The sequence below is a fragment of the Heliangelus exortis genome, chromosome 17 (genome assembly GCF_036169615.1).
Source record: "Heliangelus exortis chromosome 17, bHelExo1.hap1, whole genome shotgun sequence".
In the NCBI taxonomy this organism is placed as follows: domain Eukaryota; kingdom Metazoa; phylum Chordata; class Aves; order Apodiformes; family Trochilidae; genus Heliangelus; species Heliangelus exortis.
In genome coordinates this window covers 5,946,921-5,973,511 of record NC_092438.1, presented here as the reverse complement: position 1 = coordinate 5,973,511, position 26,591 = coordinate 5,946,921, and the positions used below count along the sequence as shown (strand labels likewise).

At 40.7% G+C, this 26,591-nt stretch overlaps 2 protein-coding genes across 4 annotated transcripts in view; one reads left to right on the top strand and one right to left on the bottom strand.

The window, feature by feature from the left end:
- Positions 1-40: 40 nt before the first annotated feature.
- PMM2 (phosphomannomutase 2) lies at positions 41-7,964 on the top strand. The gene is made up of 8 exons (XM_071760421.1): positions 41-194; positions 657-768; positions 1,798-1,874; positions 2,709-2,800; positions 3,361-3,460; positions 4,464-4,539; positions 5,646-5,761; positions 7,126-7,964. Exons 1-8 carry the CDS (start codon positions 126-128, stop codon positions 7,228-7,230), a joined length of 747 nt encoding a protein of 248 aa, XP_071616522.1. The 5' UTR covers positions 41-125; the 3' UTR covers positions 7,231-7,964.
- Positions 7,965-9,012: 1,048 nt separating this feature from the next.
- CARHSP1 (calcium regulated heat stable protein 1) overlaps positions 9,013-26,591 on the bottom strand; it is a 30,546-nt gene continuing 12,967 nt past the window's right edge. For all 3 annotated transcript variants that reach the window (XM_071760423.1, XM_071760425.1, XM_071760424.1), the window contains exons 2-4: positions 20,088-20,280; positions 18,021-18,143; positions 9,013-10,758 (exon numbers count right to left, since the gene is read on the bottom strand). In XM_071760423.1, coding sequence (XP_071616524.1) covers positions 10,596-10,758; positions 18,021-18,143; positions 20,088-20,260 — 459 coding nt within the window. In that variant the 5' untranslated portion in view covers positions 20,261-20,280 and the 3' untranslated portion in view covers positions 9,013-10,595. The remainder of the gene's footprint in view (positions 10,759-18,020; positions 18,144-20,087; positions 20,281-26,591) is intronic.

Below are 26,591 nucleotides of genomic sequence, written 5' to 3'. Positions count from 1 at the left end.
GCAGCGCGGCTGCGCCACAACCTCCAACCGCCGACTGCGTCGTCGCGAGGGGGCGGTGCCTCCCCTTTCCCAGCGTGCCTCGCGGTGGGGGCGCGTGGCCTCCGTCACGTGCCCTGTCGCCCACTATGGCGCCGCCGCAGCCCGGCGCTCTCTGCCTCTTCGATGTGGACGGAACCATCACCGCCCCGCGGCAGGCGAGTTCCGGCGGGCAGGGGCAGGGGCAGGGGCAGGGGCAGGGGCAGGTTAGGGACGGGGGCTGCCCAGCTTTGCTCTCCGTTGCGCCATGCCGGGGTGCGGGCTGGGCTGTCCGGCGCGCAGCTGCGGTGCTCCCCGCGGGCTGGGCTCCTGGCCCGGGAGTGGTTGGTGCTGTCAGCCCGAGCTCTGGCCTCAGGCTGCTGATCGAGGGCTGTTAGCCCCGAGGGGACAGAATGAAGCTTTTTGGGCTCCTGCATCCGTCTCCGTGGTGCTTGGCGTGCGAGCTTACTTTGCCGTTTAAAGTAAAAACAGTCCGGTTTGGGTTTGTTTTGTTTGTTTTGTTTTGTTTTTCTTAACGCTCTGCACAGGTTTGTAGGTTTTTAGTGATTACTGCGAAATAGAGATGCGGGTCTGGTGATAAAAATACTGACAAATCTAAGTCTTTTTATTTTGGAACCCAGAAAATCACGGCAGAGATGGCTGCGTTTCTGCAGCAATTGCGTCAGAAGGTGAAAGTTGGAGTCGTGGGTGGTTCAGATTTTGAAAAGATTAAGGAACAGCTTGGCGATGACGGTGAGGATAGTGCCTGAGGCAATTCCTTACACTGATTTGCTTATAAGGAAGTTGTGAAGGTTAAATGGAGGTTAAATCCTTTTCGTTCTTCTCCTTCCTTCTAACATTTTCCCACCTGTGGTCTTGCACTCAATGCAGAGCTGTTACAGGCATTTAGAAACCTGTGCTCGCATTTTACAGGTCTTATAGTGTCTTATTCATAAAATCATAGTAGCACATTATCCATCAGATGTTATATTATTGTATCATTAAACGGTAGTGAGTAATGGTGAAACCCTGATTTTGTGACAGCAGCTTAGGGCAATTTGATCTTGTCTTTTTAAATATAAGGATGTTTAAATGAAAGTGTGTTATATTATATATTATCTTTTAAAAATAGAATTATGTGCCCATCATACATGTGTGCAGGCTGCTCATCCATGAAGCATCTGACTTGAAGTGTGGGATTACAATGCAGAGATGAGCTCTTGCTTTAGTCCTTTGGGAGAGATTTCCTTTTCTATACCAAAGGCTATCTTTAATGCTCTTTACTTAATTGGAGCCACTGATACCCTTCTGTTAATGCCCAAATGACTCTGAATTTGTTTGGCTTACAGGTGGATTCTAGTAAGCCATATCATCCTGCATTATAGTAAGATGGTCACAACCCAGGACTCAAGATTAGTTAAAGAAAACAAACCTGATATAGTAGTATTTGATTTGTTCCCCCGCCCAGCTCAGTGCCAGGGTCTTGTAATATGTGGTGTTCAGTTACTCCTTGCATTTATTGCAAAGAGATGTTTGCAGGAAAGGAAGAGCCCCTAAGCAAAAATGTGGGTGACTTAGCTGAAAGACTTGATGTGATTTGAGGTATGTAATAATGTTGGAGAGAAATGAGTGTGATTTTGATCTTGTGCTTGACGTTATGCTGTTGAATCTTTCATGGCTTATGATCTATTTGCTATGTATTAGCCTGTTTTATGTGTGCAATAATTCTGCTTTAAATACACAGGGGAAATTATAACTTATTGTCTTCTTGTTTGATTGTAGTGGTTGAAAGATTTGACTATGTTTTTCCAGAAAATGGTCTTGTAGCTTACAAAGATGGGAAATTACTGAGCAGGCAGGTAAGTGTGAAATTTCCATTAACATGAAAGAGGTAAGATCTTGCTTTGTTGATATAGTGCAGTCCTCTATACTCACCCTGCCAACTAAGGCCAAAGTTGCTGCTATTTTCACGTTATTTCTGTAACAGATCATTCATCTGGCACTCTGATTGATGTAATGACAATCTACACCTTTGGAGTATTCTCAGACCCAAGAGTTGTTGGAGTCTGGAGTGTCTGATCGAATAAGAACAGTGAAAATCACAACCCAGTCTTTCTTCCCCTCAGTTATCTGTAGGAAATGTTTCTTGTAGCTGCCTTGTAGTATTAATTTAGAGTGCACATTCTTAGGTGTTGCATATCAGCTAGAAGGTAAATACTCTAAATTAACATAAACGTACAGCTGGTTATAGAGACCCCAATCACCTTCATCAGTTCAACATGAGTAACGGAGGTGAAAAATTTAAGAGATCCAGGCTGAAATTGCTGACTGGAGCAGGATTTCCAATTTACTGCTGTAACAATCTGTTTCTTCACACTTGGCTACAGTATATGTTAGCTGCAACTTTTTGTTGAGGTCTGCTCTCTTTGTCCCACTTCGTTTCCTTCTAAAGAAGCGGTAGGGAGCATCTTAAAGGAGAGTTTGGTGTTAAGGTTTGAAAAACAAAGTAATCAAAAAGAAAAAACAGACGCTTTAGATAGGACCATCTGTGCATCAACTGAGAGTTATTATTGAAGGCATGTTTCTTTGTTGTATGAACCACACCTGATTATCCAATGTCTGTGTTTTCCATGTGACTTGTTTTTAGAAGCTCAAATTCTGGACCCCTGGTTGAATGGTATTTATTTTGTTAGAACATTCAGGGTCACCTGGGTGAGGACATACTTCAAGATCTAATCAACTACTGCCTGAGTTATATTGCCAAGATTAAACTCCCAAAGAAAAGGTATGTCCATACACATGTCTCAGTGTCACCATATTCTACATGTTATAGTGGTGAGCATAAATATGTAAAGCAGTGTGCTCAGCAAAAAAATTAATTTGTGGTTTAGGAGCACTGTGCATGAAATAGAGCTCAAACAAACTCACAGCTGGAGGACAGGATCTGAAATACTGCTGAAGCATTTTTGTTTAGGAGGGAAGGTGAGGCTGGCTAGAGACACTGCCAGGATTGCTTGAAATTTTGCCACTTCACCCCAAAGCTGACAAGACTGGCCTGTCAGGATCTGAGAATTGCATTGACACAATGCTCCAGTCATACTGGAGCAAATCAAAACAAAAATCATACTTTTAAAAGTCAGTAAGGATGATGTTGGGGTTTCCAGATTTCAATAAATTTCAAATGACTTGTTGATGCCAGAGGTATTGGTCTTTATTGCCAGAGGCATTGTTTTTTATGCATACAATGAGAGACTGAAGGAGACATCTGATTCCCATCATCTCCAGAAAGTTCTTTATGATCAATTTTTCATTTCTTTTGTGTCTCATTAATCAATTATTTTTCAGGGGCACTTTCATTGAGTTTCGAAATGGGATGTTAAATGTGTCCCCTATTGGAAGAAGCTGCAGCCAGGAAGAACGAATTGAGTTCTATGAACTTGATAAAGTGAGTTACAACTCTTGAAAAATATCCAGCTCTTCTGGAAGAGGCAGGTTATGATGTTAAAAAGCTTTTATAGTCTGTGAAGTCTTTTTCATTTTAATCCTTTCCATGTGGTTTAACTAACTTCTTAGTTCAGACTTCAGGAAATACACAAGGTATATTTTTTCTGCAATGGTTACCAATCATTGCTTGCAGAAGTAAGTGGGTTTGGCTCATGTTTCTTTTAGCCCTATAGCCATAGAACAATATCCTACGTCTCTATCTTTTTTCTTTGAAAAACGCTTTTGTAGATAAAACCATACTTACTTTCATCATTCTTGAGTGTACCAGCCTATATCCATTCAAATCCATAAAACCATTCCTTTTCTTATTAACTCTTTAAAAACTTTAAAAGCAGAATTCGAAAGCTGAGGTCAAACTATTCACCATATATTTACCTTTGTGCACAGCTAAACGTGTGAGGTTGAAAGGAATCTGAGCCTGATACCAGAGTTCTGTTCCCTGCTGCACCATAACAACTGTTTCTGACCTAATACAGAAACTGAAATCTAAGGCCTCAGAAGCAGTTCTTTGCCTGTGGCTCAGTTAATGGATGCTGAAAGAAATCTAAGCCTAAGGCATTCTGAAAATACCCTTTTTGGAGTATCAGACCAGTACCAGTTTTGAGACTCCCATGCCTCAAATCTCATTTCTAAAGCTGAATTTTACCAGGAGTTCAATAGAATACTTGCATGCTTCCCTGGTATTCTAAGATTTTGAAATAGCAAAGCAAGTATCACAGCATGTATGTGAAGTTTTTCCTCTTATTTTCTACAAATTGGTAGCAGATTAAAGTGGAAATATTCTCTGCATGCCTTCAGTGAGGAAAAAACACAGTTGTATTACACTAGTCCTGGTACTCAGATTTTCCGGGGTGATTTTTTTGTGTTATCCTTGTTGATGAATTTTAACACAGCATGTAACTGATGTTTGTTTTGGTTTTGTTCTGATTTTTTTTTTTAAACAGAAAGAACATATAAGAGAGAAATTTGTAGCTGATTTGCGAAGAGAATTTGCAGGAAAAGGCCTCACATTTTCTATAGGTATCATATTTAAAATAATTTAAAAACAATTTAATTTCACTGAAATCATATCCTGTTACAGATATGACATCTGATGTCATTTGTATGACAGTTATCTCTGGGGGTGGCTGCTAGCATTGCATGCAGGACAGCCTCTTCTTCCTCTTAGGCTTTCATTTGGTACATTTTAATTAAAATCCATCAGAGAGAACTCATTGCTTGTCATCAGTTCATTGTCTTTAAATGTCAGTTGTGTGACTGATTCTGCTCATTTTGAAACATATTACCTGCATCTGTTTAGTCAGAGTTGTTGCTGTCAATCAATTTTGATGAGAAATACTACATCAGTACCCTGTTCCAGTAGTCCTTGGTTCTTAAGTTCTGTAGCTGCATTGTGTGGGAGGAAGGAGAGGAAATAAAAATCCAAAAGCAAGTGCAAGCTTGAAGAGAAAACTGATAAGGGGGAACTAATTCTCCATGCATTTTTTCTTTTTTCCCCCTCTTCCCCCATGTATTGCCATATGATTCTTTTTCAGAGTTATAAAAATGTATTATTTCCATTACTGTGGTAATAAACACTAAGGCAGAAAGGCATTGCCAATATAGGTCTCCTAAAGCATGTTGTAAATACCTTTTACACACCTGCTTCAACTGGGAATTGTGCTTTTATTCATTGGTAAAATCCAAGGGTTTTGGAATGGGAACAATATTATCCTTTTAGGCTGTGTTGCACTGATTTCCTCCTTTTTCAGTTCAGAAAGCTTAGAAAGTCTCTTGCCTAAGACTTTACAGCTCTACATACACAGATGGCTATACTAATTTGTGTTGTTTCATTCTAAAAATGAAAAGATTAAATGTAAATTTTAAAAAGGTTCAGTGAGAGCAGTCAATGTGTGGGAACATGCTAAGACTTTCATACTTGTTTAATGGGTAAATAATTGTAAATCACAATAGTTACCATATAAAACACTTTCAGTACTTTTAAGACTTAACCCCAGCACCTCAGCATTTCTGTGACTACTGCAAAGTTTCCTCAAAAAAAGTCTTTAGTTTTTCCTCACTTACTCTCCCCTCAGAAATGTGTTCTTATAACAAAACAAAGTTTGCTTCGTTCACATCTGTCCTAGGTGGCCAGATAAGCTTCGATGTGTTCCCAGATGGCTGGGATAAGAGGTACTGCTTGGGAATCATTGCTAATGATGGATACAAGACTATTTATTTCTTTGGAGATAAGACAATGCCAGTGAGTACATTGTTTTGTATCTACAATTCAGAGCTGCTGTTCTCAGCCACAAGCACTGTAGGTTCCAACCAACTGCTTTATGCCTGACAAGAATTTAAGTCAGAGTATGTGTCCACGTTTAATTGGCTGTGCAATATGATCAGCATAATGCTGGGAGATGGCCATGAGCAGAGATTTTTCTTCTGTAGTGAACACAGTGTTCTTGGCTGACTTAATACTGCAATATGTTTTTAATTGAACTTCTATAATTTTGTTAAAACCCTAGATGACATGGCTATATAAAACTGATTGTCCTGTTTGATTACTGTAGATAGTTGCTTTTTGATGGCTGGTGATTATTACACATATTTATTTTCCATTTAATTTAATGCTGTTCCTTTGCTACCCACCCTGTCTTTACACTGAGGAGCTTAGATTATATATGATCCCTGTCCCTAGTCACTGGGGAGAGCTAAACAGCTCCTCAGGGTGATTCAGATGCTTTTGAAAATACTGAGCAGAGACCCACCTAGAGCTAGTGAAAGCAACAGCAAGCACAAGGACTTGGATGAAATAAAGGCTGTCTGACAACATCAGGCTAAGTTTTGTAAGAAAAGGCTTAGTTCTGTAAGAATTTAGGTTTACAGACTTTATATGACCTTTATAAACTTTAAAAGGCCCTGTTTTATAAGAAAAAGACAATAAAGGGTTTTTTTGTGGGTAGTGCACCAAGCTGCAGCTTTCAGGGTTCTCTGCCCATGCAGGTGGCAGTGCTGGTGTCCCCTGAGCCAGATGTGAAGGGGCTTTTCAGTGCTCAAGTGATCAGAACCCAGTTACAAATGTCACATTAGACCAGTAGGTAGGAATAAGCTACTGCATGAGGGAAGGATTAATAGTGTTAATGATTTAACTAGAAGGAAAAGAAATTGTTGGAAGGAAGAGGGCAAATGTAAGTAAGTTACAAATCCTGTGTGTTGGTACTCTGGTCTGTAAAAAGCTTTGCACCTTAATAAGTAAGCATTTTGAGAAGTCAATACTGGATTGCTATACCAAACCAGAAACATGGCTCAACTTACACTGAGTCTGTACTTTTTCATTACCAATCCCAATCTGCAGGTCAGGAAGTTCTTACCCAAGTGTTTATGGTGGTCAGCACAAGTTTCAGCATAGGTGTGTTGTAAGCACATGATGTAAAACCTCAAAATCATGATTTGCAGGTTTTTAGCCTTCTGGAAGACATCTCGGACATGACTATGTTACATCCCTTCTTTTCCATAATTTTCTTTATGTGTCCCTGTCTCACCCCCAAGGCTATGATTACACATTAAGCTAAGTAACATTAAGTCCTTGGATGATGGTTTCTTTTTTTTTTTTTTTTTTTACAGGGAGGGAATGACTATGAAATTTTCACAGACTCCAGAACACAAGGTCACACTGTCACATCCCCACAGGATACAAGAAGAATCTGTGAAGAGCTGTTTTTTAAATAAGAGACTTCTAGAATTTACACTTAAAAAACAGTTAAGACAGCTTCATTCTGTATTGTTCGTGGTAACTGGACACTTGTTACAGAAGGGAAGCTGCAACTTACAGGATGAACATTTTAGAGGGTTTTTTTTAATACTAACTTATGTCATAAAGACAAATTACAAGGCAGTTGAGATTATCTTTTAAAAATGGAAGATGAGTAAAAGAGACAGATTTTATTTTTTTCTGGAAGTGGAAAGGCAGAACTGAAGCAGAAGTCCCTGACCTCATACATGTTCCAGATGTGTTGAGCCAACCACCACTGGAAAGGCCAGACTGGTGCTAAAATTACCTCCTCAGTGCAGTTGTGGTGCTTATGCACAGTACAGTTCATGTTACCTACACTTTCTGCAGACTGTTTTTAAATCTAAAAAAAATTTTAAAAAGAAATTAATTAAAACAATTTAAGCATAGTAGCAAAATATATTTGTCACTAATTACATTTCTTATTTTCCTGGTAAGACATTTAGATGAGATTTTTTAGTATTAAGAAAAAGGACCTAAACTATGTTCCTATCAAAATTTAATTTGAAGCATGACAATCAGAGTAACTGCTAATATTGCTTTTCTCATCTGGCATAAGGAAAGTAATCTTCTGTATGAACAGTTTAATTCAGTAAAGGAAAATAAAATTGTTTTATCATGAAGAATTACTATTTTCATTTGTCATTTTGGCCAATAAAGTATGAAAAGCAGACCCATTGTATGCTGCCTGTCTGTACAAAGAAATTATTTATTTGAATCTTTCCAAGTTTATATGATACTTACACGTTAAAAAAGGGGAGAGTACCATTGTTGTACACGAGCCAAAATCCCCAAAAGGGCCGACAAAAAAAGGAGGGGAAGCTGGTCTCATTTATCAGAACTATCTAACACCCTTCTCCATAGGAAAATTCAAACTCAGCTGCTTTAATGGGAGCTGAATTTGGACCAGAAGTTCTGCCTTGCAGGGAGGCTCTTCTAATAGCTGCTGCTTTATGTACACACATACACAGTGTATCTGATTATTTGGTTACTTAGTGCCTGGTTGTTTCCTGTAATTGCAGAAAGTTACCTATGCAACACATCCTGTGCAGGACCCAAAACCAGATTTGTTTTCAGCCTTAAATATAACCATCTCTGCACATACCTTTCAGATCCTAAAAGTCAGCGTGCTGTCAGTCTGGTGCAACCACTGCTAACAGTACCAGCAGGTGGGAAGCCAACAGCCTGTATCTGTGGGAGAAGTGACAGAATGCAAAACAAAGCAACCCCACAATGCCCAGTCCCTTGTTCCCATGTGACTTTCAACAAGGCAGCACCCTTCCTGCTTTCAGCAGGCCCTGCCTGGGTTCCTTCCCCTGAAGCCAGGCTAAAGCTTTACTGAAAAGTTTTTGGATGCTGGCTGCTCTGTCTTAGGAACCCCTTCTGAAATGTGATGGCCTTCCTCCAATTCAGCTGGAATGAATTACCCCATTACCCCATACTATATTTTAGTATAAACAATAGCTAAATTAAATCCATAATGAAAATAAATATATTCAGAGGTAATAGTATATATTGTATGCTAACCTATTAAGCAACTAGAAAACTTGCTAAATTACTACTTAATCTGGAATACCAGTCAGGTAATACTACAACACTTTTCAAAAAAAATCTTTAAATATCACCATACAGGTATGAATATGCAGGCATCTGCAGTCTCCTGTCTTTACTGCTACTCATCAACACTGACTATGCACAGGGCAGACTGAAGACACATCAGGGCAGGACGATGGTCACATTTATTGTGAAGGAAGCAGTGTGTCATACCCCAACAACCTGTGTTAAACCCATCACAATCAAGTCTCATGATTAATAAAAAATAAAATCCCAGAACTCTAGGCTGGTCATCACCATGCACTGTAGTGTAACACAGGTACAACTAAGGTAAAACAAGCCATGGCAATGGTTACTGACCTTGTATCTGCTCTCCACTGAGCAGACCTCGGAACAGATCATTTGCTGGGAAAAAGTCTAAGATGTTCCAGAACAGCCAGCACATATTGATAAAACTGCCAATAGGCAACTGAAGTTTTACTGTCTCACAACTAACAGCAGAGTATCATATCAGGGTTTTTTTTTATTATTATTTTTTATTTGCAAAGTCAATAAAAATCCACTGTTAGGAACATAACAGAGAAAAATGCTTAATTTGAAAAAATGTGGAAGGCAAATATTAACAGAACTAATTTACTTACACTACATGGAATCTTGCAGGCAGAGAAGAGTTGGGGCAAGGGTGACCATACCACATCCTACCAAGCAAGTTTTCTGGGGAAAGAGCTGCAGAATCTACTTCACAGAGACAGCTGAGCCTATTAAGTAACTCATGCAGTATTTCATACACAGTCACCTGAACAGCATGGAACTTGCTTTTCAGAAGTACAGCAATTCTGCCTGCCCAGTGAAATATTGTGGCAGACATTCAGCTCTATGCAATGATGATGGTGATCTTCAGCTTTATCTAAATTCAGAGGCTATGAAGTGTCTGCTACTCTACAGCTTTCTACCACTTACCTTGAAGCAATTTTTTTAAATTTTGGTTTGATTTTTTGTTTGGTCAGGGTTGTTTTTTTTTTTAATACTGGCCTATAAACTATGTTGCTAATCAACCAACAAGGCACCTAAGTAAATTCACAAGCAAGGCTTATTTAAAACCACAATATTCCACACATAAACATTTGCAAATGGTGCATTTGAAGGGCACCCAGCCTTGCCCATCGGAGTGTAACCTCCAGATGGAGATTTTCCACCAGGCAGAAGCTGCTGTGTTTGTGAACTTCCTTCCATGAGGAAAAGAACTGCAGCAATGAACATCTCTCTCTTTCTCAAGCCAAGGCATCCAGGCACTGTTACCAGCTGTAAGTATAACTCCAGCCCCTACAGAAGGGCATCTCAAGGGAACACAGTGCTCAGGCACTTCCAGAGCCTCAGAGTAGTGCCTCTGCTAAGGCTGTCTGCACTAGAAAAGCTCTTCTTCAAACCTCTCCTTGATTCCCCTGGGCATTTACTGGGATTAGTTCATAAGATAAAAGAAAAACCAAACCTCCCTCCCTCCACCAAGCACACAAAATAGGTCTCTTCAAAATACCTTTTTTTGTAAACACATTGCGCTAGATTTTTATCATTAGTATTTGAATTGCCTTTTTTTTTTTTTCCAGGCCAGCTATAAAAACTGTGATTTTGGCCTGATTCTGCTTTATGAAGAACGCAGAATTTCCTCCTGCACAATAGATAGAATATTCTTAGGACAGGTCCCCTGCAGCAATGGCCATGCAGGCAGTGGCTCTGCTCCCTCCAGAACACCTCAGGAGCTGACAACGTGCCCTGACCAGGTCTCGTGCTTGGTTCCAGGAGCCAGGTGGGTGATCACCACCTCCACTGCCTGAAGCTTCTCATTCTTTGGAGGGATGGTGCACATCTTGTAGGTGACCTCGTCGCCTGCCACAGGAACGTACTCGCCTTCGATACTGTGGAGGGGAAGCTTCAGTTAATCCTAAGTGACATAAACACTCTTTTGCAGTTTATTTAAATTTCTATCATAATGATATTTCAGAATTTTTTTTAAGAGCCCATCAGCCAAAGCTTGAGGTTGATTTTTAGTGTCTTGTAGCAAAATCCCATTAAACATTATAAACAGAACCACCACCACAAGACAAACAAACAAAACTAAAAAGCTTCCACACTTTAATATGCCTTAAAAAAATAATTAACTGAGTGTGACTTCAGACAACAGTCCTGTGAACGATGAAACTACTTCTTACTTGCTAGCAGCACTAGAGGGCAGGACTGGCACTGTTTGGAGGTTTTTTTTTATTATAGGAAACTGATGTTGTTTTTGGTTTTTTTTTTTTCCCTCATCTCACACTTTTGAAGCTTTTTTTTGCCCCCCTTTTTGTTTTTTTTATAGGGTTGTATGATGCCAGCCATTGATACTACATTCAGGTTGCTCCACCATAACACTGCTCTTCTGAGATACAAAATTTAAAAAAGGGAAAAAAAAAAAAAGACCCCAAGTAAGACAAAAAAGGGCTGTCACCTTCTGTCCAGATCTATGTACTGATGAAAGAGAGCTGCCAACAGTAACAGCCTTCCTCACTTCTACTGCTGTGTTCAAGATTAGAGCTTTTTAATAAAGATCCCAGCATGAAGACAGGAGAGGTTCCTTCCAATCTGCATTACCTTGATTCTCTGTCCTTTCTTTTAATATATCTACAGGATCCCATGCTAAGGTGCCCTTTCTCTGACAACCCAGGCTTTATATTTCTTGTCTGAAGGGTTGTTTTTTTTTTTTCCAGTGTTTCTCAGGAACTCTTGTATTTGTGAACAGATAAACACCTCTGAGTTTGTTATTTGCCTTCCCTGACAGCATACTGAAAACTTACTCGTACCACCCAGGAATTTTACCCCACAGATGTTTCTATTATTGTAGGAACCACGAGGTTGATTACTCCTGTTCCTTCTTCTAAACAGATCATATTAGCCCCAATATCTGGACAGCCCTGAGAATTACCCAGAAAGATAACTTTTCTACTCTAGAAAGCACAGGACCAAGCACTATGCTCATAGCATCACATCTTTATTGGATTTTTTCCTTATCCAAATTGACACTACAAGAGGCAGAGCCTTATGATAAAACATTGTTCAACCTCACAGCTTCTCCTCATCCCCTAGTTTGTCTTACTTATTTCTTGCTTGTTGAGGTGAGCTTATCTCATTAAGATCAGGCCTGTCTTTTGTACAGGTCTGTAAAAATGCTGCAGCCACACAAAGTGCTCAAGTTTTTACTTTTGCCTTCACAGTTGTCTCCCACAGATCAGATATTCTTTTCTTTCCTGCAGCTTTCTGATAACCCATTACTCTTGGTTTCTATTGAATACGAGATTTTTAACTCATTGCCCCCAGTGCACATGAAAAGCAAGATGACAAAGCTTTTAGTTTGCAGCCTGAGCAAACCTGTTTGAACACTGCTCACAGTACAGTATTGTTCACCAAATGCTGCTTCTGGGACACATGTAGACTTACACCACCATTGTTCTTGCTACGTGATGCTTAGAAGCAGGAACAAACAACATTCTGATTGTGCAGTACTACTGTGAGTCTAAAGAAAGAACAAAAGAATGGCACTTGAAAGGTGATGAGATCTTGTTGCATTGCAGGGAAAGCCTCACACAAATCTGCAGGAGAAGATCCTCTGGAAGCAATTGGCTTAAGCACTGGGAGGGAAATGAACTGGAGACGACAAGAGAAAGGAAACAGAAATCTTGGAAAAGATTCAGTCTGCAGCAGTCACTCTATATACATCATAAATTACTTGGAAAATTTGGTAGGGGAAGTTAAACATGGAGTTTTTTTATGCCATCTATTGATTAAATATTTTTAGATCAGTATTTTTTACTTTTACCCTAGCTGTATGTTAAATGTTGATCTAGAGGAAAACAGATTTTCACTGCTATTTAAGAGATTGGTATGAATGCTCTATTCAAAATAATGGGTATCTATGTATCCAGCATCTTTAATACACTTCAGTGAATTAAACTAGAATAGGAAATGCCTTCCTGGTGCTAGTGTCAGAGTGAGACACAATAGAGTGAGTTTTAGATTATCCAGCAATTCCCATTTCCCAGTTCAGCACCAGTCTGGTATGGTGGAGCATTTTATCCTGCACTATTTTTAGGGAAATGGGAGGTTATTAGGAAATTACCTAAATAAGGAATGTTCTAGTTCTTTCTCACAGCTGCTATTCATATTTCAGGGCTCTAGTTAAACCTCTGGGGACAAAGACTAACTCACATAGAAACATTTTCAATCAAGAGTTTTCAGTGGATTCAGAGTCTCGCTGGTCAATAAGAGTGCCACAGGTCACACCACACACCCACTTCCCATGGATAAACAGGCTAGATTATTTTGTGGCTTTCCTAAAGCTGATTTAACACCTCAAAACACCTCCCAGGAAGCATGTATTCTGGGAAGGTTTTGCCTTCCAGTGACCACAGCAAGCTGATTCTCCTTCACAGATCAGTGCCATCTGAGATTTCTAAGCCAACCAGGGAATGTGGGGAACACTTAGGGAAAGGGTATCCATGTCCTATTCATTTCCAGATTTTTCTTTAGTAAGATCTGGCATGCTGCTCCCCACCACACTTAATCTACTTCAGAAACTTCAACAGATGCAACAAGGCACTAGAAAGGGAGCATGTCAGGAAAGGAAGAGTGCAGACCAGAGCAATTAAGTCATCAAGTGCCTTAAATATTTTGAAGGAAATTGGAAAGCTCAGATACCCCAACAGCCCCAAAGCAGTCAGTTGGAGCCAGCAGAAACTGTTTTGCTGCTAATTCACAGAAAAAGCAGAGAAATCAGAAAGGTTCATTCTCTCAGCACAGATTCAGCTCTGTTTGTTTCTAATGATCAGTTAATTTCCAACCCATATTGCTATACCTCACCAGGTGAACAGCATCACAGAAGAGCCTGAAGCAGAGATGTGGCATTAAAGGTTTGCATTAAACATGGTGATCTGGCAGATAATCAGAGGAAAGAAAGGAGCATGAAAAGGTAATCTCTCAATGGACATGAAAAGTTCCAAGCCAGCTTGCTCCTCAATGCAGCAGAGAAGCAGCTGGGTTTCTCCCTGCAGGAAGATGTGGCAGACAGTAGATCTCCAGTGTAGCCAGAAACTGAGCTGCAACAGCAGAATGGCACTGTATCATCACTTGGGAGACCAATGAAAGATAATTTCTGTGCTCTTCAGTACTCCTGAGCTAGAGGCATTATATGCACAGTCTCCTGACATCAGAACAATACACAAGCAAAGTGCCATAAACGCAGAATCTCTACAGGGCCCCAAGGGTACTGTGTGTCAATGTCCCATGGGAAGTACAAAGTCAGTTCTCCAAAGACATCTCTAAGCATGGGGTCAGGAATCCAGCCTGAAGGACAGCCTGAAGTCCTCTCTGCAATGCAGCATTTTCCCCTTCAGAGCTAAGCACTAACAAACATCAGAAAACCCACAAGCACTGCACATTTCTTTCTGCTCCATTAAACCAGATGCTTTTGCAAAATAAAATCTTTAAAAAACCAAGAGTGTGGTCATTCATTGGTCACTGTTCTCTGGTGAACTACCTCCTTGCTTTGTCCTTGCAGGTATGTAGGCTTCAGGCCAAATCCCAGTCAAATGCAAAGGCCCAGAATATGCTGGGAAAATAGAAGAGTGGGATTCTTATGCAGTGCTCTGAAGCATGTCATCTGGTCTGTGACTAAGGTACCCACATTCCACCTCCTCCCACTCCCCTTGCTCCTTGGAACCCACCTTTGGAAGACAAGCTGATATGAACAGGCAGCCCCAGCCTCAGCAGAAGGTGGGGACAACAACAGCCAACACTGCAAGGATTGCTGGTCTGCTCCCTGGAAATGTGCCACCTTTACAGGAAGAGTGGCAAGAGTGACACCAAAGCCACCACAGCTGTTCAGTTTCAGTAACCAAACTGGCTCGTATCTGTGAGAGCTGACTTACTCCCACCACAAAAAAAACAACAGAGGAGATAAGGTATCACATAGGATACAGTTCTCAGCTCTGATGCTACAATAACACCATCAATTTGGTGACAGTGGATCATGATAGAGGCTGGTGGAAATGAAAGCATGAACAGTACATGTCACTACTAAAAACATAATTAAAGGCTTTTTTAAAATTTCACTTGAGGCAAATGAGTTTGTCTTTTCTTCCAGCTTTTCAGAGACATTATCTTGAATTACCATCTCAGCAACTCCTCCATCCCCACACTCGTCAGCTAAGGTACACTTACGCCTAGCAAGAACATTTTGTTTTCTGTTCTGGAGAAAGCTAAAGACTTAAATGGAGAAAAACAACATCTCGCCAACCTCAACAGCCATAACATTTTCCTAGCACAATTGTTTATACCAACTGGAGTAGTGTTTCCACTAAACACAAGGAAGCAGGACTCACTGTGCAGAAAGCAGCAGTGAGGCCATGGCTGGCTGGTAGGGGTGCAGCAGGTTTCTTGCTGCACCAAATCACCAGTCTGCAAGCTGGAACAGCTGCTCAGGTCAGTGTGCAGGAACTGGCTCTAATCTGTTCATCTCAAGCACAGTAGTTGTGGCACAGGGTTTCAGCTGCAGACACTTTACCTGCAGACTGTCCCAAGAAGGTTCTGTCATGAAAAGCTCTTCCAGGAAGCTACTGCCACCAGAGCAATCACCATGCCTCTATCTGCTGCAGAAGGATGGCTCTAAAAGGAAATGCTACCACCTGTAAATAGTGTGAACATTTCCAGAGAACTCCAGGCTGCTGTGGTTAACTGTCCAGTTTGGTATATTTTTACCTAATCAGTTAAGAGATGGAAAACTATAGGATACAGACATCCCATTTTATGGAAGACATTTTCATTGATGCATAACCTTACAGTTCCCCAAAGCTTAGGGAAGAAAAAAGTTTAATTCCTCAAATTTATTTTTTTTTATGTTTAGAAATATATTAATCTGCACAAGCTGGTCCCAATGATCAAATCCTTCACTAGCCATCACATCTCAGTGATGAACACAAAGGAACAGTCTACCTTGCTGAATCCAAGCTGGCGTACCATTTTTTCCACATTCCTGAAAACCCAGCTGTCAGGAAAAATTGATTCAGAAGAAACAATCCTTTTTCATTTCACAAGTAGATGCCTAAACTGCACTGGGACAGTGAACAGATTGATGTCTCACATTCACATTTAGCTGGGTAAAACTGGTAGAAAAAAAGTCATATGGTCAACATAACCAATACCTGAAACTCATTAGGCAAACCAGAGTCCTCGGAGTCCCCTCCAATGCCAGTAACAGTGATGGTTACAGAATGCTGCTGTAATAAGTAACTGCCACTAATAAAGAACAATGTTTCTAATTCACTGTAAAACAAACTGAAATGAAAGGCATTATTAATTTGCCTTTCCAGTGCTGCCTTGCATCAGAGTTAAGACAGTGATACCACCACACTCTAGCACTAAAAGCTGTTTCCAACAATTCAAATACACTCAGAGTAATTAAAGAACACAATGTGCTGAAACCTTCAGTACTTCAATAATAGCACTTTTTACTCAGAGGTTGAGGCAGAAACGTCAGCTATTTTTTACTGAGACAATATCTGCATTAGAAACAAAGTGAGCCAGTCCTAGTTAAAAAAAAATAAAATTCTGTTGGCTTCGAAGGAACAGAATTGAGCCTAGAGAAGTGGCATAAAGCACACACCTCAGTCTTGTAACTAGATCTTGTAACTAGGTCTTGTAACTAGACCTTTGATCAGTAACTGTAGAGGTCAGATTAGATGTTCACAGTAAAATTTTAAAACTGATACAATGATATAAAAAATCCTATTTTTCAGTTATTAAGGAAATGAGGAGAAAATGTGCATTTGCACGAGATGAAAGAAAGAGAAGATATAAATAACATTTCCTTGGTTTGAACACTTAAACCAGATCACTCAGCCCATTTCCACTTACAAGTCCTAAAAAGCATTGGCAAACCAATGCCCATTGTGCAGTAAGACTTCAGAAAAGTTCAAGAAGGTCAATATGCTCCTTCTCCAAGGACACGTGCTATACACACAAGCAGGAAAGATGTCTGTGGCAATGTGAGTAGCTTTGCTAAGACTTTTGTTGACTTACCACTGAATAACCACTCCAAGCAATTAAAGATTATACTGCTTCAACAACACAAACAGTATGTACACTGAAAACTGGTGATAGTTAAAAGATGTTATTGAAGAATAAATATTGAGTAATTTGAATACACACCCTTACAGATTAGTCAAGGGATAAATAAAGAAGACAGTGCAGTAAATGAGCATAATCTGGATCCTCTGGCAGGCAGGGCCTGTTCAAGTAAGATGTGCTGCAGTGCAATCAAATATGAAGTCATACATCTAGGAACAAGGAATGCAAACACTGCTGTTGGGGATGTCAGGCTCTATCTGGGACTGCACCAAACTAACTGACTCTGTAAAGGATGCCGAGGTCAGAGCAGATAAACAACTCAGCAAAAGACTAGGGATGGGAGGGCTAATGTGATTATGGGATGTACAGAGAGAGAAAGAAAAAGAGCCTGGAGGAAATTTTATCTCCATATATTGAAAGTATGTGTACAGTGTAATGTTTAAAAATCACATTTAACTCTACAGCACACTTAAAGAGAGATTGGAAATACTGATTTTGACTGGAGAAAAAGTTCTCAGTGAGAGACTGGAAAAGCTTAATCTCTTCAACAAAGTGGAGGTACTAATGAACAGAGAAAGCTTTAGCTATAAACTGCTCAAAAAAAAAGCTAGGCAAATTCAAGGAAGAAAAAGTATGATTTTTCTTAACAACAAAGTAAATAACCTTTAGCTAATGATAGTACAAGCAGTGTAAAGTAAAAGTAGTGAATTTTCAGTGTTATAAATCTTTAAATTAAATACACCATAGTTATCTGCTTCAGGCAAATGCAAGTCTCTGGGTGAAACTGTGAATCTTAGTCTAAGAGATTTGACAGGATCATCTTCTAGTTTTTAACTCAATAGATTTATAATATTACAGGAAAAAAATAGCCTAATCTACACTGCAAGTAACATCTGCAGAACTCCTCTCTGCTGAGGTAAGTTTGACAAATTATAAAACATTATTCTATCTGAAAAGTCAAAAAGCACTCAGTAATTAAGGCAAACCAAATCTCCAGCCTTCCTCAGCCACCTAGATGACTCACTCAGAGATGTGCACGAAGATGTCAGGCCCTCCATCTGCAGGGGTAATGAAGCCATGGCCTTTGGAGCGACAGAAGCATTTGCAGACTCCTTTGTAGATGGGACCCTCTGATGCTCTCACAGTTCTGTGAAAGAAAGCACAAGAGTGGTCATTGCTGAGCAGAGATACAACAGCTTCCAGGTGTGTCAGCCACAGCACAGTAGGCAGATTAAGGTAATAGCCCAAATACTTATTCCCAGTGACTATACTGCTCTGTAACAACTGCTCCAATACTCTGTTTGTTACACTGCACGTGTTTCTCCTGTAGCCTTTTTAAAGGAGATAATGATGTTTGCTAGCATTATAAATCCAACAGTTGCCATCTTGATTCTATCTCCTGTATCACTGTGACAAATTTTCCTTTAGACACTATACTAAACATAAGGCATTTTGTACCTTCCATGAATTCAGGAGTTCCAATGTGCACCTAGGTGTTGTATGTGCTTTCACAAACTTAACACCATGTGCATACACGTAGTATTGAAAAAATGCAGTGAACACAGACATGTACAAATGTGTACCCTTCTGCACGAAGCCACAGAACCATTTAGATTGGAAAAGACCCTTAATATCTGTCTATATCCTGCCAGACTATGATCCAGTGAAGTCAGTATTTCACCTCCAAATGACTCCAGCAGGCTGAAAAGCATAACTGGAATGCATAACACCAAGGCTCAAGACTGACTTCCTCCTCCACTATCATGGGACCTGTATTTTAAAATGTGACAGATTTGAAGACAAACCTTTAAGGTGACTTACTGCCATCAAGAAAAGTGACTTGCATGAACTATTACCCATCCTGAAAACTGAGTGACTGAATTATTTTCCTCATCAAATATGCTGAGATGAATCTCCAGGGACACGAAATCACTTTCATTAATGAAACCAACTGTTTTAGACATCTTAATGTGGTTAACACAGACACGTTACTAGATCAGGAGCTTCTCATGCCATGGCTACCCAGTAGGTTGCTTCTCTGTTATGAGGACTTTAGTGTGATTCTTCAAACTCAGTGATTTTGTTGCCATTTGGTTACATGTGTCATGGCAACTTTGACATCATTTTCCCAAATGTTTAAAATTTACTGAAGTCTAAATAAAATCACTAAAAATGTGATAAAAGCTTTGCACCTTAAGTCAAACTAACACTAAAGAAATACAGTTGAATGTGTTAAAGAAAGAAGAAATCTTCATTAAATCACTTAATTTCCAGCTCTGTAAAGCTTATGATTACACAGGAAAGCACTCATTGCTCTAAGTAAGCCATCAAAGTTCAGCTGCATCTTTCAAAGAGATAAAGCACTGTGGGGGATAAGGCCTGACATTTGCAATGAACCAAAATTAAATGATGTCACTGAATAATAAAGCACTGCTTGTCCCATTCATCTTTCCCACACTATGAGGCCAGTATTCTCTTGTTTAAAGAGAATACTAAAAAAAAGTAACAAAAATTTAGAGCTATTTTGGTTTTCAGGGCAAATTAATACAGCGATCCCAGTTATCAAGTAAATTATGTTCCTTCTAGCAATGTATTTCCTTTACAAAGTTTAAGGCATTTGAATGCTTATGGAACTAACTAATATGCATTTTTCTGCTGCTGTTCTTTTTTTTCTTTATGGCAAGGGCTGAAAGAGACCTTAAATTTGGAACTAGATGACAAGGACAAGGACACCTACCACTAGACCTGGTTGCTCAAAGCCTCTCTTCCAGGGAGGGGACATCCACAACTTTGCTGGGCAACCTGTTCCACTGTCTCATCACTCTCAAAATAAATAATTTTCTCCTAATATCTAATTTAAATCTCCCCTCTTCAAGATTTAAACCATTGCCCCTTGTCCTCTTGCTTTTTGCACACCTGTGCAAAAAATCCTACTCCAGCTTTCTTGTAGGCCCCCTTTGGGTACTGGAAAGCTGCTTCTTCCAGATACAACCATCCCCCTGACTTCCTTCATCTCATCATGGGAATGAACATTCTGTCCAAAGGCAATGACTTGGATGTGTCTCTGAACTGCAGGTTTCCCAGTACTCACGCTGAAAACGTCCTGGTCCGTCGGGTGGGCAGAGGACTGGGGATGAGGTACCCTCTCATGGGTGATGGGGAGCGATCTCTCCCCCTGTGGTTTTCAGGCAGATGGAGAGAACTGGGTGAGGGTGGAGAGGTGGGAGACTGCTGGGAGGCAGATGAAGCGGGTTCAGAAGACATTCCTGATGCCTGAGAAAAACCTGGAGAGACGAAGAGATCCGACTTAGCCCCAAATGCGAACTGTCATAAAAGTCACAAACTCTTCCACTGTTGATTTTGTAAGAATATGACTCACTTCCCACAGACATACACACGGACACAGTTGCACGAAATGCCCCTGCTTTGTATGAGTGAGGTTGGGGGTTTTTTTTGTTTTGTTTTTTGTTTTTTTTTTTTAAGTTTGTTTTTTAAAACTTCACTGCTTTTTGTAAGCTGTAGTAAGAAGCTCCACTGAAAACAGATTTCTCTACAGCTAACATGTATTTGCTTATTCCTGCCTTACAGGCTCCTGAAACAGAACTCAGTCTCAACACTCAATTCTGGTGTGCCCCCTGCAGCTCCCAGATAGATGGAGTTGGGCCCCACAGAGCAGCTTCCTGCATCTGCACACAAACACACATTACAAGAAAGAAACACCAGAACAAGAAATGCTGAAATAAAGGCTGTGCCTCCACTGCTGGAGGTTAATTTTGCTGTGCAATCACCAATCCTAAATTCATTGCTGTGGCTCAGCTATTGGCAAGGCTCTATCAGAGGTCAGTCATACCACGTTCACCTTTGCTGCAAGAAGAATGAGTGCTACTTAATTCACTTCAGGCAGAGGCAGACAGTTTATTTTCTCTGCCAATGAAAAAAGCCGGGAGGCAGTGGCTGACTGTGAGGAGGTGACCTCTGCAGCTTGGGGAGACCTGGCAGACCCAGCTCTCCCCTTTGGTAGGGCTGAGTCTGCTACAATCTTCCAGCAGTGAGGAAGCCAATAATCCACACTTGCATTCAGAACCCCAGCAGCCCATGTCAGATTTGTTCCTATTCATGACACACAGCAGAGGAGGGAGAAGGCCCCTTTCTCAACACACCAACAGCAATACATGTCTTATAACACAACAAGCAAAACTCCCAAAATACATTGAAAGAGGACTAATAAAAACCAGCAACACTTCTCCATACAAGAATTCATGGCTTACAGGTACAGAAGTGGCAGAAAGAAGATAAATCAGTCAGCACTGCTCTGGTATTATTGTGCAAGTCCTCACCTGCATTGGAAGGGGAGTAAGTAGTACAGAAATAATCAGTAATACACCATGCTTTTACTTAAGAAATTCTAGAAATATCAGATATCTGGATGAGTTAGCAAGAAGTATGGCTATCTGGCTCAAGAAAATATGAAGGTAAAAAAAAAAGCTACCTTTAAGGCCAATAATTTCATTGAACTGAAATCTCTCATATCTATTACACACCCTCCTTTTGACACCTACATTCCTTAACCCATGAATTATGGAGTGGATCCTCCACATACAGCCTTCTTGTCAATGACAAATTCCTATTATTTCTTCCTGAAACTAGGGACTAAAATTAAAAAGGCCTCATAAGAATCAAGCCATCAGAGAACAAAGGCTTTTGTGTTTAATTGCTCAGGTTGCTGAGTGGATAGAAGTGGATAATCATGTTCCCTCCTGTACCAGCTTGAGCTTTCAGCACTATTCTCAAGAGTAACAGTTCAGCTGAAAACAAAACCACAGGTTTACAGATTGTGTTTCAATAATACAGATGATGTTTGCCACCCACAAGATAATGCCCTGCCCAGCATCGTTGCATGTCCAGCTGAGACTGAGATGGTAACACCAAAGGGACAGAATTTTCTCTTCCTCCAAAGAGATCTGCTGTGATGGTTGGTACAGAGGAAGTCTCCCCAGATTTTGAAGGACCTCTCCTTTGGGTGCCTTGCTTTCAGGGAAAGCATGTTTGACATAGTAGGACTATAACTCAAATAAGTCACACGAAAAATAAGAGCAAACAATTGAAATCTTATTTTGATAAGATTTTACGCACATACGATCTGGTCTTTGCACAAGTGAAAATGCAGCTTTCAGAACCGCACACTTTCTCTCCTAATCTAAATATATACCAGCTTGTCAGGTGACAATGAAAATGCAGAGCTACTCATCCACCTACAGCAATACAATAGAACCACAAAGTAGTGCCTATCTTCTCCCTCAAACAAGGGTAGAGAGACAGGAGAATTTCCTCTTTCTTTAAAACACAGATAAACCACAAAGCAAGAAGGCTAAATGGAGTTAGACATGTGCTAACATATGCTATGATTCCCATTTATGTTACTTCTGTGCTTTCAGCTCCGTAAACCTAGTAATAAAACATAAAAATAAAACATAAAATAAAACAGTAATGTAGAACATTCAGTGCCATTTCACTGTACAAATCCCCTTTTTATTCTCTTCCTACAGCCAAAGTAGATGAATGGCCTCGACTCTCATAATTTCTATTACACGAGTCCTAAATCATGATCAGAGCTCAGTGAGAGCTGATACACAAAAGCACACAGCCGGAGGCATCCAGGAGCTGCTATGCTCCACTTCACCCCCACTGCAGCAAACCAGTACAGCTCAGGAGTGGATACAAGCAAACAGCAGTAGGAAGCCTGTGGCTACACTACAGCTCAGCAAACCCTGTACTGCACGTGTGTTGTGCCACTGCACATGCAAGTGCATCAGCACATCTGTTTGCCTCTTGGTCTTCTCCAGCAATCATAAAAATTGGATTCAACAAAAAGGATTGGACACTGAATTACCAAGTTTTACCAAGTGCACTGCATAAAGCGGAATGACAGCAGCTCCTGCCTCTTAAGAACCCCATCTCAGCTTGCCCAGGGCAGAAGGTCACTTCATCTGAACATTTTCCAAGGCAAAGGTGGAGCTTAGCTATTTCAGTTTGTTCTGGTGTGGCCACTGTCTTGACATTGTACAAAGATTAGTTCATCTACCCTGGCAGCACCCTGAAAGGAGTAGAAACTCTATCCCCACCTGAAGGCACAGCTGGAGGCACTCTGAGGCTGGGCAGCGTTTACACAGGAAACCTCCAGCAAACAAACTGAAACCCCACACCCCCCCCGCCCTCCCACTCTTCCCCTTCACAGAAGTTTTACCTTCCAAATGCAGTTAATGGCAGTCTTCAAAGACGCTTTTCAGATGTTATCCTGGGTTTTGAACTGACTCTCTGCAAATCAAGAGTCACCCCTGGGACTCAGACAACTACCTACTGGCCTCTCCTCAGCAGCCATGAATATCTTCCCCTCTACAAACCTACTCTCTTACATCTCTCATAAGCCCACCACCTCACATCCTGTCACTTCATTCCAGCCACCACTCTCCACTTTCCCATGGCAAGGAGGACACCACATGAACCCTAAACAGTGCTAATGGAGCACTCTGCCTGAGCTCCCCATGAGTGTCCTGCTTGCTCTGCCTTGGGAAGGCAGCCAGTCTTTCATAGCAGCAAACCATAGCTACAAAAAGCCCAGCAGCATGAGATTCCAGATAGGACAGGAATGAGATACAATACAGACAGTATCTCTCTCCTGCTTAAGCCAGCAAAATATTTGCCTTTAGGTATTTACAGAACAAATGCAAAACAATACAACACAACATGCTGATATTTTCAGGCTCTGAAGGAAACTCCAACCACATGCCACTCTTAAATCTCCCCTTACATCAACATGCATCATTTATCTTCCACCAACATGATTTATTTAATTTGTATGTATGCACCAAACTAAAATACAAATAAAGCACAGGAGTGTCATTGAAACCATGTAAAAATTTAACATTTTATTAGCAAAATTAGCGAAAACATTTTTATATAAAGCAAAAATATTTTATCGTACCTTTTCTGTAACCACTGTCCAATGTGTACACAAAGAGACCACAAAATGTCATCTGTAACAGGTGGCCTATGAAGCTAAGTGTGCAATACATTCTGTAGAAACTTCTAAAATTCTCCATAAAACACTACAAAAAAATCTATTGAAGTAATTAACGTTGGAGTTATGTAAGTGCCACCATCATTTCTCTATATCTGTGCATTCTTCTTCTAGTAAATCTACCCCATACCTCTAAAAATGCCTTAAAAATAACTGGTTTGGGGAAATTACCCATTCTGACCAGCAAAACACTACCACAGAAACTGAGTCTCAATTTTAATTAAAGGAAATGCCTGGAAAAAAGTCAGAACGGATAGGGCAGGGTGACAGACTGCAGGAAATCTCCCCATCTATGAACAGTTTCTTTCGCACACAACAGATGCTGCAACAGCTCCAGCAGGCACAGCACTCATCTGCAGGAAGCATCCCTCTGCTTGCTTTGTGCTCCAGCACAGAGAAAAAGCTCTTTCTAACCTCCTTAGTCTGGAAACGACACTGTTTGGAGGAGCCACTTTGAGAATGTACCATGATGGTCTACGAACTGGGGAGCGCTGAACACATACGCTTGGAAAGCCAGGACTTTCCTCAAAAAGAGAGCAAGGTATCTGTACCCCAAGAGCAGCTGCTTTGAGCTGGAAGCAATCTCGTTCATTTTAACCTTTTAGAGGACTGCTGACATCTGAAAATTTGTTTTCTGGTCTATCCTTGGATTTAGAAACAATGTCAAGAACTCTTTTTAATTAATTCACTTTTAAATGTACTGGTTTACAAACTTATTCCACATAGTTGCATTTCTTTCAGTCTCTAAGGAAACTGCACAAATAAACCCTGAGCCTTGCCTGGTCTTTCTGCTGAAAGCTACAAGCTTTTCCCAGCAAGAGAAAAAACATGGCTTGATGGTACACGGCAAGTGCTGCAGAACTGACTCTGCTCCAGAGCCATACTTTCCCAAAAGTATGTCCCTTGCTCTCATCTACTGAAAGAGTGAAGGTACCATGACCCCTCTGCTTCAGTGCCCCTAAATCTTTTAAAGTAACTGCCAGCTTCCTGGCACCTCTCCAAGGCACCCAAGCACCCGCTCAGCCCCAGTACTGCTCCCACCTGCAGTTCCTTTCCAAAGCACTTTCTAGCACTTGGACCCTGGTGCAAACAAGGATCCCAGCACCACAGAGAGCACTCCTGTGTCAGAGTTAAACACTTATAAAACACAAGCAATTATGAAACAGCTGGTCCAAAAAGCTTCCTCTTCCAGCTTAATATGCATGACTAACTTTCCACAATTAGTACTGGTATTTCAATTAACACTGAAACTCAGAGGAGTTGCAACATGCATGTGACATATCAACACAAAGGACTATGGTATAAACATGACATTCTTAGAGGCTACAATGGAGTATCCACATACTGCAGTGATTTAGCAATTAGTGGAGGCCAGGATATTGCTCAACCATCCCCGAGTCCAATAAAAGCTTAATTATAAGGTAAGCAAAATACAACGAGGAAAATTCTTCTTGCTAGTCTGTGCATACAAATTAATTTGGATTTAAACAGGGTTGACCTTAAGCAGCAACAGCTGTTTCCCAACAGTCTCGGAGTGAACACCTTTTCTGCAAACTGTGTGGTTGCCCTTCTGCTCCCCTAGTGAGCAGTTTGCTGTGTCTGAACGCAATCCTGGCCACTCAGCACAAACCAGCCCTGCACAGGAGGGACCACAGAAAGGGGTGTGAGGGGAACTAAGTCACCAGCAGTCTATAAAGTATGTTGATAAATATCAAGACTTCAGACAGTCTAGTATTTTCTGCTGCTTGTGTAAGCTGCCAGAAGCACTTAAGAAAATGCATTTAGGTTAAGGAAAATAGTGGAGAGTTAGACTAGGTACATGTTTCAACTGGTTTATGGTTATACTGAAGAATATCTAGTGGTACCTTCATGGTTATACTGAAGAATAGCTGGTGATACCTTTTGACTCATTAAATGAAAAATACAGAGGAAACAAGACCCTCTGTTGCTGAAAAACAAGTATTTGCCATGACTGATGCTGCATAAACTTCTTGTTCCCAATTGCACAGAACAGAGTAATCCATGGTCCCTCGCTTGTAAGCAATCACAGGAGGCTGTACCTGGATGGGGTTTGTTACCTGCTCCAGGTGACAGCACTCACCAAAGGGAGAATGTGCCCAGTAATATGAGGAGGACCATGCTTCATCCTATATATTGTCCATAAAATATTTCAGTGGAAACAGACACAGCATCACCCAGCAGTAAGGTAACTATCTTGGGACCATGCTGGGCAGCAGTCATCAAGCTGGGAATGGCACAGAGCTGTCCTGAGACCAACATACTTCTTCTAACCCTCAGCACAAGTCGAAGACTTCAGCCTGCTTACAATATGTTGCTTACCTTTTTGTTTAAAGAACATTAAAAGCATTAGAACATTTAAAGAGATTAAAAGGGATGGAAATCTCATGGCCAGCCTGGACACGCAATGACAGCTCCAAGCAGAGGTTCCTCCTCCGGGAGCATTTCCCAAGTTAGGCTGAAGATGATGGCTGACTATGATGGCACTAATTAGTGCAT

Coding starts and splice junctions, on each gene's coding strand:
- PMM2 (XM_071760421.1), top strand. CDS start 126: ATGGCGCCGCCGCAGCCCGGCGCTCTCTGCCTCTTCGATGTGGACGGA. Junction 3,461..4,463: donor AGTTCTATGAACTTGATAAA/GTGAGTTACAAC, acceptor TTTTTTAAACAG/AAAGAACATATAAGAGAGAA. Junction 4,540..5,645: donor AGGCCTCACATTTTCTATAG/GTATCATATTTA, acceptor CATCTGTCCTAG/GTGGCCAGATAAGCTTCGAT.